The sequence below is a fragment of the Erpetoichthys calabaricus genome, chromosome 3, assembly GCF_900747795.2.
Source record: "Erpetoichthys calabaricus chromosome 3, fErpCal1.3, whole genome shotgun sequence".
Taxonomy (NCBI): Eukaryota; Metazoa; Chordata; class Cladistia; order Polypteriformes; family Polypteridae; genus Erpetoichthys; species Erpetoichthys calabaricus.
Genome location: NC_041396.2, coordinates 306,520,841 through 306,533,417, shown reverse-complemented (window position 1 = coordinate 306,533,417; position 12,577 = coordinate 306,520,841). Strand labels below are relative to the sequence as shown.

General features: G+C 53.0%; 2 protein-coding genes across 3 annotated transcripts in view; one reads left to right on the top strand and one right to left on the bottom strand.

Annotated features, from left to right (window-relative positions):
* The window catches only part of adcy6a (adenylate cyclase 6a), a 76,716-nt gene extending 69,570 nt beyond the window's left edge, over positions 1–7,146 (top strand). For both annotated transcript variants that reach the window (XM_028798682.2, XM_028798684.2), the window contains 6 exons: positions 38–64; positions 160–292; positions 1,691–1,954; positions 2,558–2,762; positions 2,911–3,035; positions 6,570–7,146. In XM_028798682.2, the coding sequence (XP_028654515.1) occupies positions 38–64; positions 160–292; positions 1,691–1,954; positions 2,558–2,762; positions 2,911–3,035; positions 6,570–6,698 (883 nt within the window). In that variant the 3' untranslated portion in view covers positions 6,699–7,146. The remainder of the gene's footprint in view (positions 1–37; positions 65–159; positions 293–1,690; positions 1,955–2,557; positions 2,763–2,910; positions 3,036–6,569) is intronic.
* Positions 7,147–7,657: 511 nt separating this feature from the next.
* LOC114649208 (testis-expressed protein 49-like) lies at positions 7,658–12,213 on the bottom strand. The gene is made up of 3 exons (XM_028798685.2): positions 11,972–12,213; positions 11,694–11,838; positions 7,658–7,886 (listed from the first exon to the last, which is right to left on the bottom strand). Exons 1-3 carry the CDS (start codon positions 12,174–12,176, stop codon positions 7,838–7,840), a joined length of 399 nt encoding a protein of 132 aa, XP_028654518.1. The 5' UTR covers positions 12,177–12,213; the 3' UTR covers positions 7,658–7,837.
* Positions 12,214–12,577: the final 364 nt, after the last annotated feature.

Below are 12,577 nucleotides of genomic sequence, written 5' to 3'. Positions count from 1 at the left end.
TACAGATGCCATACTGACGCTGGACTTTTCTCTTTAGGCCGCCCTTGAATGGCACGTCGGCTTGGTGAGTACTGACCACTCGCTTTCTGCTCTGCATTCAGAGGTGCCCTAAGGTGGCACAAGGCTGACGTCTTATGTTTTTGTCCCCACTTCTCTCAGCTCGGTGACCAACACAAAGGTGGCCCTCAAGTACATGACCCCCGTAATCCTCACCGTCTTCGTCTTAGCACTGTACCTTCATGCCCAGCAAGTGGAGTCAACGGCCCGACTGGACTTTCTCTGGAAGCTGCAGGTATTTGTGCCCGCTGAGCTCTAGGGGGAGGGTGATTTAGTCATTGTGCCAATGGGCAGGCAGGCAGGCAGACAAATGCATCGATCTGGCAGCAGCAGTGAGGGCATTTAACCTGATACAGGGTGGCTATGTGAGGGCAGATTTGGAGTTTTGGGGGGCACCAAGGTACGAGAAGAAGGCCAATTGTATTAGAGGACTGCAGGTCTGGAGTTATGTGGGGGGCACAATTGACATGTGCCCCAAGACCAAGAGTGCCCCCAGAAACCATTGTTAACATATCACGGATGATATGGAGGCGTCCCCCACCCCAAACCAGACTGCAATGCCAGTCTCGGGTCCAAAAGACACTTCACTGCCACACAGCACCGTAACATGATACCCCTCTTTGCCAGGGGAGTGGCATCCACCTTCATTCCCAGCTCTGACTCCAATGGCCTCCTTTCATAGCCACACCCCCTTGGATGTAATGCCAAGGTTAAGGGGAGCCTCTTCCCATTTGTGCCCTCCAGCAGCTCCGAAGGACCCTAACTGGGCCACTACAAATGCCAAGCAGCCCTGCGGGTGTCCACACAGGAGCACAGCCAAAGTGATGCTGCCACCTGGTGTGTTGGAAGGGAATATGTCCCTGCCACAGTCCTACTGGCTGAGGAAGGTACCAACAGTCATGCCAGCCTAGCTATGCCCTATGTTAAACACTGATTCAACTGACATGAGCCCATACAGGACCCCTGATTCCAGGTATGAGCACTGGGGCCTCACTGTGCCCTCCATATTGAGCACAGTGAGCACTGAGGGCTGCAGCCTGTTTGTGTCATTGGCATTTTCGTCACATGTTGATTTGGAGTTGCCAGTGGCAGTTTCCCTGAGCTGGGTAAACAGGTCATAAAGAAGACCCCCAATAGCCATTAAACCCGTTGTGCTGACCAAGGCTGCTATCTGAGATCCTGATGTCCTTCAGCCGTTTCCTTCTGTAAGTGGCACCCATATGGTGTGGGGACCCCTCTCGTGTCACTTAGCGAGGCAGTGCCAGTCTTTGAGGGTCCATTGGGTGTGGGGTGAGTGAGGATTTGGACTTCTTGTTTTAAGTAAACACCAATAATGTGAAAGAATCAAAGCTTTGGGCAGTGGTGGGAAGATGATTGGCAGGGGTCTTGAGACGTGTGCCCGGGGCTCTTAGGGGGGGGCAGCACCAGAGTGACATTAAAAAACCGAAGGGTGCCAACATTGACTCCGCAGAGTCTCTGTGGGATGAAGCGTGTTAAGAGTTGAGCAGGTGGTCAGCTGTGGTCATAGCGTTGACAGTAGGGGGCACTCCTCTAAAGTTGTCACCCTGTCCTGGGCTGAATGGTCTGCTCCCTCACACGCCCCAAACCCCCATTCATTGTCCACTCTGCCCAGGCCACCGATGAGAAGGAGGACATGGAGAAGTTCCAGGCCTACAACAGGCGCCTCCTCCACAATATCCTGCCCAAAGACGTGGCCGCCCACTTCCTGGCACGAGAGCGGAGGAACGACGAGCTCTACTACCAGTCCTGCGAGTGCGTGGCTGTCATGTTCGCCTCCATCAGCAACTTCTCTGAGTTCTACGTGGAGCTGGAGGCCAACAACGAGGGCGTGGAGTGCCTGAGGCTCCTCAATGAGATCATCGCCGACTTTGACGAGGTAAGTAGAAGACCGCCACTTTATGGGTTCGGACCATCTGTGTGAATGGCGCATGTCCTGCCCACCTCTGTCCGGGCTATTCCTCCCTCACCTCACGTTAATGGATGGCACAAATTGGCGTGGACACATGTAAGTGTGAGTGGGCACACAAACGAACTGGCACCCTCTCCTGGGCTGTCATCTGCTCCCAGAGTTGGTTTAGGGTGAATTGTCCCCGAGTGAGGTGGCCCTGTGTCACCTCTGACATGGACAGACTGGGCACAAAGCCAGGGTCTCTGAGTTAGAAAGCACCAGCGTATCCAGCAGAGCTAACGAGCCCCCCTGTGCCCGAGTGAGCAAGCGACTAATAAACTGCAATGCCTTGTGGCTGAATATGACCACCGTGTGACCACCATGGTGCCCACTGCCTGTGTGGTCCATGCCATTCTGTGTGGATGTGTGTGATGCATTGTTTCCCATCTTGCGCCAGTTGTTCCCATGACACCCTCTTTGCCTAAACTGGATTGAACAGGTTGAAAAGTGTGAGTGAGAATGTCCTGTCGCGTTGCGCCTCCCACAGACCACCTCCATAACCGCGTCTCTTGAACCCGTGCTCTTCCGCAGATCATCAGTGAGGAGAAGTTCAGGCAGTTGGAGAAGATCAAGACGATTGGCAGCACATACATGGCCGCGTCGGGCCTCAACGACTCCACGTACGACAAAGAGGGCAAGACGCACATCACGGCACTTGCCGACTACGCCATGAGACTCATGGAGCAGATGAAGTACATCAACGAGCACTCGTTTAACAACTTCCAGATGAAGATTGGTAAGCCACCTCTCGTGTTCTGTGCCCCTTGGCATTGTCCAGTGGTGGGCAGCTCAGCCATTGGCTGCTCCTCCTCTTCTTTTTATGGGCCAGTTTGTGCTCAGTTGGGGTCACGGGTGTCAAGTTCTTGTCTTTGCCTCCATTCCAGGCTTGAACATTGGCCCAGTGGTCGCCGGAGTGATTGGTGCCAGGAAGCCCCAGTACGACATCTGGGGAAACACTGTGAACGTGGCCAGTCGGATGGACAGCACCGGTGTCCCTGACCGCATACAGGTACCCAACCGCCTGGCAGCTGTACCCCCTCAGTGTGGCCCGGTCCTAATAATGTCTCCAATTGCTGCCGACCGCCAGTCGAAATGAGCCCCTCACTGGTATAGCAGCCTCAGGTGCGACCACTCAGTGCCTGTTGGGTATTTGTTGATGCCCATCCCGCTGGGTTCCAGTGCCAGTTTTGGTGTTGTTTAATAAGGATATGTGTGTGAACTCAGAGCCCCGTACTCAGTGAAAGGCGCTATATGAAACAACCGCATCTGGGCCCTCATCCACATACATATTCACAGTGGGAGGTGCTGGTGGATAAACAAAGGGCTAACACCACTGACCCATGAGCAGTGGACACCGTGAATGTGGCCAGTCAGGTGGACAGCACGACTGTCCCTGGGCTGATGTTTATACGACAGACTACACGGACCACCCAGTGCAGCCCCTGTGACCCATACAAACAAATCAGACCATCACCATCTTGGCACTCCACTTGGTGTTGGCTAATGGTGGTCCGTCATGTCCATGTCCCGGTCACAAGTCATATCTCTCAGCCCCCAGGGACAGGTGGTGAGACTGAGATCTTCACCGGTACAGCAAACTTGGGTGGGCCCATTAATTGGCATTCGTCGATGCCCACTCTGCTCTCCCGGGTGTTTTAATAATCTGTAAGGATGTGTGTGCACTCAGTGAAAGGCGCTATATAAAACAAATGGGCCTCACCCACATTACTGCAGAGGTACTAAGTGACACAGTGCCCTTACTCTGGTAAGTGGTGCCAGCCAAACAAAGGGTTAACACTGCTGACTCCTTAGCAGTGGACACAGTGGACATGGCCAACACCAGTGTCCTGGTCACCTACCACAGACAGTGGTCACCACCCCGTGACCTGTACACACAAACCGGACCACCACCATCATAGTTGGGTCTTCCTGATCTTGGTGGTGACTGGTGGTCCATCACATCCTCATCCAGGTAACGAGTGAAGCTGTCAGCCCCATGGACCCCTCACTGTTCATAGTGGTGTGACCTCTGAACCTGAGGGCACATTAAGACTGGCCAGAGGCTGCAGTTGAACTGAGAACTTCACCAGTGCAGCGAACTCGGGTGGGCCCCTCTTAGGGACTCATTGATGCCCGCTTTGCTTTCCTGTGTGTTTTAGGGCACAAGTGGTTAATAATCTTTCAGCTCTGAGCCCGTACTTGGTGAAAGGCGCTATACAGGACAACTGCAACATGGCATTGGGGCTGAGTGGCTCACTTGGGCGTCACCCACATACTGCACCTTCAGCAAACAAAGGGTTAACAATGCTGAGCCACCACTGACTTATGGGCCATTCAGATGGACAGCACTAATGTCACTGGCTGCAGTCGCCCCCTCCCCAGGGTACCCCCCGTGACCCGTACAGACAAACCAGGCCAGCTTTCACCAGGACAGTGAACTCGGTAGGCCCCTCTTTGGCACTCATTGATGCCCACTTTGCTTTCCTGTGTGTTTTAGGGCACAAGTGGCTAATAGTCTTTAAGCACTGAGCCCGTATTCAGTGAAAGGCGTTATATAGGACAACTGAAACATGGCATCAGGGCCCAGTGCCTCGCTCGGGCATCACCCACATACTGCTAACTTACTGAGTAGCATGGTGGTGCCTTCAACAAACAAAGGGTTAACACTGCTGAGCCACCACTGACGTTTGGGGACACTACGAATGTGGCCAGTCAGATGAAGAGCACTGAGGTCATGGTGTAGACCCTGTGACGCTTACAGACAAACAGGACCATCACCATCTTGTCACTCCACTGGTCTTACTGGTCAGGTCCTCCTGATTTTGGTGTTGGCTGGTGGCCCGTCATGTCCATGAGCAGGTCACAAGTCAAACTGTCAGCCCCACCGGATAGGCAATCAAACTGAGATCTTCACCAGTGCAGCAAAGTAAGGTGAGCCCCTCTTAGGGACTCGTTGATGCCCACTTTGCTTTAATAATCTGTAAGGATGTGTGAGCACTAAGAGCCATGAAAGGTGCTATATGAAACTACTGAATCACGACATCAGGGGCTCAGTGACTCACTCGGGTGTCACCCACATTACTGCAGGTGCACTAAGTGTCACAGTGTCCTTACTGTGGTAGGAGGCGGCAGACTAAACAAAGGGTTAACACTGCTGTCTCCTTAGCAGTGGACAAAGTGGACATGGCCAGCATCAGTGTCCTGGTCAACTGCCACAGACAGTGGTCACCCCCACGTGACATGTACACACAAACCGGACCACCACCATCATAGTTGGGTAGTCCTGATCTTGGTGGTGGCTGGTGGTCCATCACATCCTCATCCAGGTCACGAGTGAAGCTGTCAGCCCCATGGACCCCTCACTGCCCATAGTAGTGTGACCTCTGAACCTAAGGGCACATTAAGACTGGCCAGAGGCTGCAGTCGAACTGAGAACTTCACCGGTGCAGTGAACTTGGGTGGGCCCCTCTTAGGGACTCATTGATGCCCGCTTTGCTTTCCTGTGTGTTTTAGGGCACAAGTGGTTAATAGTCTTTAAGCTCTGAGCCCGTACTTGGTGAAAGGCGCTATATAGGACAACTGAAACATGGCAATGGGGCCCAGTGCCTCACTTGGGCATCACCCACATACTGCACCTTCAGCAAACAAAGGGTTAACAGTGCTGAGTCACCACGGACTTGTGGGCCAATCAGATGGACAGCACTAATGTCAGAGGCTGCAATCGACCCCTGCCCCCAGTGTACCCCCCGTGACCCGTACAGACAAACCGGGCCAGCTTTCACCAGGACAGTGAACTCAGTGGGCCCCTCTTTGGCATTCATTGATGCCCAGGTGGTACTCAGTGAAATGCGCAATATAAAACAATCGTGGTGTCAGTGCCCAGCGACTCACTTGGGCATCATCCACATACTGTACAGGCTTCCTAAGTCAGAAGGGGCTTGGGTCATTGCCACAAACAGGGCACAGTCGCAGTCATACGTCTCAGAGGGTCACCGTTACAATGACATGGGCATTGTGCTTAATAAGTTACTCTGGTGCCCATAGTAGAAATTAGTACTGGCAGTGGCATCCATGTCATGTGGCGTTGGCACCAAGCTGAGCCTGCGGTCTGATTATAATGTGGTGAGACACGCTGTACCCAAGTCTGAGGTATTAGGATGGCATGAATGGCGCTGCATCTGCTTTAGGGTTACATTCAGGTGAGACAAACACTCTCCTACCCTGCCCGGTGGTCTCACAGAGCTCGATGACCCCAGTGTGGCCACCCTTTGCCTGGTATTTTGATGTTTGCTGACACTGAGCTCCACCAAGCTGCCCCATGGGGTTGAAGTGGTGGTGCCACAAAGAGGACACTGTTGCAGGTGTGTGTTACCACCAAGGCAAGTTAGTTCTACAGCTCAGTGGCACGTGGGTGCCTAACAAGATGGCACACGCGACAGGGGTGCGGGCAGTTTTGAAGAGCAGCTAATGAGGGGGGGGGGGGGTGACTGGGCCATCCTGCTGATGCCACTAACTGAGCCCTCCTCTGCCCTTCCCTCCGCAGGTCACCACGGACATGTACCAGGTCTTGAGTGCCAAGGGCTACCAGCTGGAGTGCCGAGGAGTGGTGAAGGTCAAAGGCAAAGGAGAAATGATGACGTACTTCCTGAACGACGGCCCTCACAGCAGTTAGCGAGACGCCAGCAGGTGCCCAGACACCACTTGAACCCGAGCCTTGCCGACGAGTGGAAAAAGGAAAAAAAAATTTTAAAAAAGTTCAAATTTTAAAATAAAATTCAAAAGACAACAAAAAAGATGGAGGAACAAAGGATGCCAGTGGCTTGCACCAGCGAGGGCCGCTCGAATGACAGACAGCGCGGCGGGACGGACCCTCTGACCAAAGACGACGACGATGACGAAACGGCAGGGGGCGGGACCGTCGCCGAGGCCCCGCCCCCGCCTTGCCTTTAACGCTTTTTCTGTTCCCGTGTGCAGGCGGCGTGGAGACCACTTTGCGTGTTTGTACGTTCTTGACTCTTCAAATCTGTATTTTTGGTACAAGAAAAAATTATTCAGAAAAAGAAAAAAATGAAAAAAAATAACAAAAAAAACAAAACAAAAAAAAAAAAAAACAAACAAAACGCTCACTTCAGGAATGAAAACGCACGGCGCCCGCGTCGACACCCAAGGTACCCGCCGGGAGGCGCCACTCGGCACGGTCGATGCTGGCCTGGGGGCCGCCAGTCTTCACTGTGAACTTTCTACGACGCTTTCTTGCCAAAAGACACCCCGCGATGGGGAAGCGGCTGGGGGGGGGTTAGGGGGAGGGAAGAGCAGAGTGCCAGTTCAAGTTGAGGGGGGGGCGGGGTGTGTGTGTGGGGGGGGGGGTGGCAGTGCTCCCGTCCCGTCCGCGGCCCCCCTCTTTTCTTTATTATTTTTTTTTTTTTGGTTGGGGCCGCCGCCTACTCCTCACGACGTTTTTTTTTCTTTTGTGTTCCTTATTTTAGTCGGGGGGTGTGTGTGTGTGTTGGGGGGGGGGGGGGGTGGGGGGTTTGAGGGGGCACGGCGGCGGGTGAAGACCCCGCTTGGCTTTGCTTCGCGTTGCTTTGGTTTTTGTGTATCCTGTTACAAGAAGGAGGCGGCAGACGTCCATTTGTAAAAGTTTGTACTTGTTTATGACCGGAGGGCGAACTTCAGACCATACTGGCCTTGTGTCTTTTCTAATAAAAATCACTTGTTACTGTCGCCTGTCTCCAAGTGGCGTGCCATGACGTACAACCTGGGGGGCGAGGTGCCTCTGCTGCTCCTCCGGGGGTCCGCCGCCCAGCAGGCTCAGAAGAGATGGAAGTCCCGGTCTGATAAAACCATCCGGTTGACGAACCTGCGGAGACAACACGGGAGAAGAAGACGAAGACGTGTGAGAGTCGCAAATCTGGGGGACAGAAGGCAAGTGACATACGACAGGACAAGACGGGTGGGAGTTCAATGTCGGGCAAGGACGGACGGGGCACACTGGGGGGACAGAAGACAAAAAGGAGATAACAGAAATCGTAAGTGCCATGTAGGCATAGAAGGGCAAGGACAAACTGGGGGACACACAGCAAAAGGGGACAGAAGACAAGTGACATATGACAAGACAGGACAAAACACGTAGGAGTTCAATGTCGGGCAAGGACAGATGGGGCACACCATGGGGACAGAAGACAAAAAGATAACAGAAATCATAAGTGCCATGTAGGCATAGAAGTGGGGGGGGGGCAAACAGCAAAAGGGGACAGAAGAAAAGTGACATATGACAGGACAGGACAAAACGCGTAGGAGTTCAATGTCGGGCAAGGATGGACGGGGCACACCATGGGGACAGAAGACAAAAAGGAGATAACAGAAATTGTAAATGCCATGTAGGCATAGAAGGGCAAGGACAAACTGGGGGACACACAGCAAAAGGGGACAGAAGACAAGTGACATATGACAAGATAGGACAAAACACGTAGGAGTTCAATGTCGGGCAAGGACGGATGGGGCACACCATGGGGACAGAAGACAAAAAGATAACAGAAATCATGTGCCATGTAGGCATAGAAGGGCAAGGACAAACTGGGGGGCACACAGCAAAAGGGGACAAGTGCCATAAAGCAAGGCAGGACAAAACACGAGTTCAATGTCGGGCAAGGACGGACAGGGCACACCATGGGGACAGAAGACAAAAAGGAGATAACAGAAATTGTAAATGCCATGTAGGCATAGAAGGGGGGGCACACAGCAAAAGGGGACAGAAGACAAAACGGGTCATCTAGGGGGACAGAAGACAAGTGGCATATGACAGGACAAGACGGGTGGGAGTTCAATGTCAGGCATGGACGGACAGGGCACACTGGGGGGGACAGAAGACAAAAAGGAGATAACAGAAATCGTAAGTGCCATGTAGGCATAGAAGGGCAAGGACAAACTGGGGGGCATACAGCAAAAGGGGACAGAAGACAAGTGACATATGACAGGACAGGACAAAATGCGTAGGAGTTCAATGTCGGGCAAGGACGGATGGGGCACACCATGGCGACAGAAAACAAAAAGGAGATAACAGAAATCGCTAAGTGCCAAGTAGGCATAGAAGGGGGGGCACACAGCAAAAGGGAGACAGAAGACAAAACGGGTCATCCACGGGGACAGAAGACAAGTGGCATAAAGCAGGAGGAGAATACGGCAGGGGCCAACTGGCACACACAGGGTGAAGGACAAACAAGGGGCACCATGGGGACATAAGACAAGTGACAGAGTGGAGGAGGGCAAACAGGTGAGAGAAAACACAAGAGAGGTCCACATAAGAAAAGGGGGACGAGGGCAAATGAAGCAACAGAACACAGGTGGCACAAAGCTGGTGAAGGACAAAGAGCTGGCAATGGAGACAAGACAGGTGAAGTTGTTAGTGCCATGTAGGAATAGAGGGATGAGGACAAATGCAGGGCACGCAGCAGGGGACATGAGATGAAACATATCAAGAGTGTGACTACAGATGGGGGAACCGAGGACAGGTGGCGTAAAGGACAGGACACTGCAGTGGCAGAAGATGAATCACAGTGTGAGTGCCATGTGGGACAAAGAAGGATGAGGACAAATGGGGTGGCACCATGGGGACAGAAGTCAAGACAAGGTATGTCATGGTGTGAGTGCCATGGGGGACAAAGAGGGAACATGATCAGGACGCACAGAGTGTGAGGACAACTGAGGGGGACAAAAGACAAGTGGCATAAAACACTGGAGGAGGATACAGCAGATGCAGAAGACACAACGGCTCAGAGTGGGAGCGCCAAGTGATACACAGAGGGAGAAGGACAAATCAGGGGCACCATGGGGACAGAAGACAAGTGGCACAGTGAAGGAGGACAAGCAGGTGGGAGAGAAGAAAAGTCGAGTGAAATTGTTAATGTCATGGAAGAAAAGAGAGATGGGAACAAGCGAGGGGACAAAGGACAAGTAACAAAAAGCAGGACAAGGACACAGAAGGGGCAAGTGGAAGGGTGGCATAGACGTGAGATGCAGAAGGGAAAGACAAGGAGACGGTTGAGAGTGTGACGATTGAGGGAGACAAAGAGGGACAAGGACAAGCATGTAGAATAAAGGACAAGAGGAGTGGGCAAAAGGGACAAAAGGGGGACAGAAGACAAGAGTGGCAGCATCACATGGCACCAAGTGGAAGGGTGGCATAGATGTTGGATGCAGAAGATGAAGACAAACAGGTGGTCACAGACAGTGGAAACAATGAGGACAGATGATAAGAGTGGTGAGACTGTGAGCATCACTGGGGACAAAAAGGGACAAGGGCACACAGGTGGGACAAAAGAAAAGATGGCTCAGAGTGTGAGCACCAAGTGGGAAAGGAGCAAGAGGATAAACTGGGGGTACCCTGGAACCAGAAGAGAAGGGGCATTGAACAGGAGGGGCAGAGACAGAAGACACAGCGGGTCACAGTGTGAGTGCCAAAAATGTGGGACACAGCAGGGGTGTAAGAAAGACAACACAGAAGGACACCTACAAAAGAAGGAGACGCGCCAAGGGGCACAGAGATGGTCACCTTCAACTCGTCCTGTCACATACAGTTCCTTTTAAGTGGCTGACATTCACCAACATGCTGTTTCTGGTCCCTCACAGTGTCACTAGGGCGCTGGATGGGCCTGCCGAGAGATTCTTGCCTCCACATACAGGGGGCGCTCTCGGGTTTGATGAACGCACTAAGGGTGTATGAGTGCCAGCCTTTCATGGGGGTTCTCATTTCACGCTGCCATCTCTCATCTCCAGGTACAAATTGACTATCTCTGGGCTTTCTACCTCTTGATTGACAAGCAGGTCACCAGGACCAGCGTGTCCTACAGGCACTGGCAGTTTGAACGCAGTGGGGCAATGACTTAGGAATTGTCATCAACAAGACTGGTGACTCGTGTGACTGCAAGAATAACAAACGTGAAAAGTCAGTCAAAATTTTCAAATATCAATGTGTGTGACACGTGTGCCACGGCTGAGTGCCAGAGTGGACCAAATGACCCAATGATAGTCACATCCAATGTCCGCGTGTCAAAGACAGCCAGTCATTAAACAGGTGAAGACGCTCGATGGCCATGTCAGTTGGATAATGAAGACTGCATTAGGTGGGTACAGACTGCAAGTGACGTGCCATCTTCAATTCCGAGTAGCCCACCAAGGGTACAAGTTGATTGGTAAGTCTGCTGGCCGGGCACTAAAGGTCTGGATGGAGTTAACAACAAGAAGCTGGGGAAGGAAAAACATGCCAAACACACATGGGTGGCAGAAGTCAGCTCTAGAAGTTCCTAACTGGCCTGACTGCTCTGGGGGGCATTCATGTGTATGGGCAAGCTGAGCTGAGCATTGGCATTGGTAGGCACATTTGCAGGAATAAAGTCAGCGGCACTGGCACAGCATCAGAAAAGCCGCATTTATATTAGCAGGCCTCGTGGCCTCTCATATTGGTTTTGAACCCAAGTCAAGAGCGTGCAAAAGTTTGTGCCCCCAGGCAAATCGCCCTTCCAAGTGACACCCTTCTGTTACGACCTGTTTGAGTTAAGGGAGTGACACAAAATAAATAAAAAGAGGACCTGCTGTGTCAGTGCTACCCAAGACCATAGCATCAGGGATGTGCCAGCTCTCTACTGCCTGGCACCAGCTTATTGCTCACCTTGTCATCTCGCTGTCTTTCCGAGGATGGCGGTTCACACGTGCCCAGGCAGGAATCATCTCTCCACTATGCCCACTCTCCTTGCACAACCACCAGCCGTAGTGCTGGGCCTCCGTGATGGGGACGCGGCTCAGCTCATTCGGACCTGCGGCGGCAAAGCTTTGAGTTAGTCACTGCTCACACCACTGTGCCCAAATCACACAGTCTGCCTTCACTCCGTGGCTTTCCACATGGTGCCCAAATCCCCTACGTGTGCCCACGTGCCCCTCACTACTCACTTTTGGGGATCCTGGCCAGAAGCACCATGTCCCGGTATGTCTGCTGGCTCCCACCGTGACCTTCAGAGCCTCTAAGCCCGTCCCCGCCGCCAGGCGCCAAGAGACACGCTGAAGGTACAGCAGCCCCGGCACCCTGCCCCTCGAGCCGAGCGGAGCCCCGGAACGGGTTTTGGTAGCCGAGGCCGGTGATCCCAAAAAAAGCCATCGCAGCGTGTCTGTTTGCTGGATACTATGGCAACGGCCGGGCAGATCAGGACACTTCCGCCTCCGCGCCTCACGTGACTCCCAAGGCTCTCGGGCCGTAGAGAGAAGCCATGCGCTTCACAAGCGGCCACAAGGCGGCGACAGAGAGCTCAGAGTGACACTTCGGGCTTTACATCGCGTCTGAAGAATAAAAAAAGGTTTGTGGAAAGCTGAGGAGGGTGGGCTGGTCAGACTCGGGGGCTACAAATCCGCGAGTCGTTCTACTGACCATCTGACGTCCAAAACGTAAGTGGTCACAACTACTCAGACAAAACGTCCAGGAGGGACACGGCTAGCTGTGGGTGCGGGTGGACGGGCGCGTCGCTCAAAGAGACAAAGCGAGCGAGCGAGCAGCGGCAGACA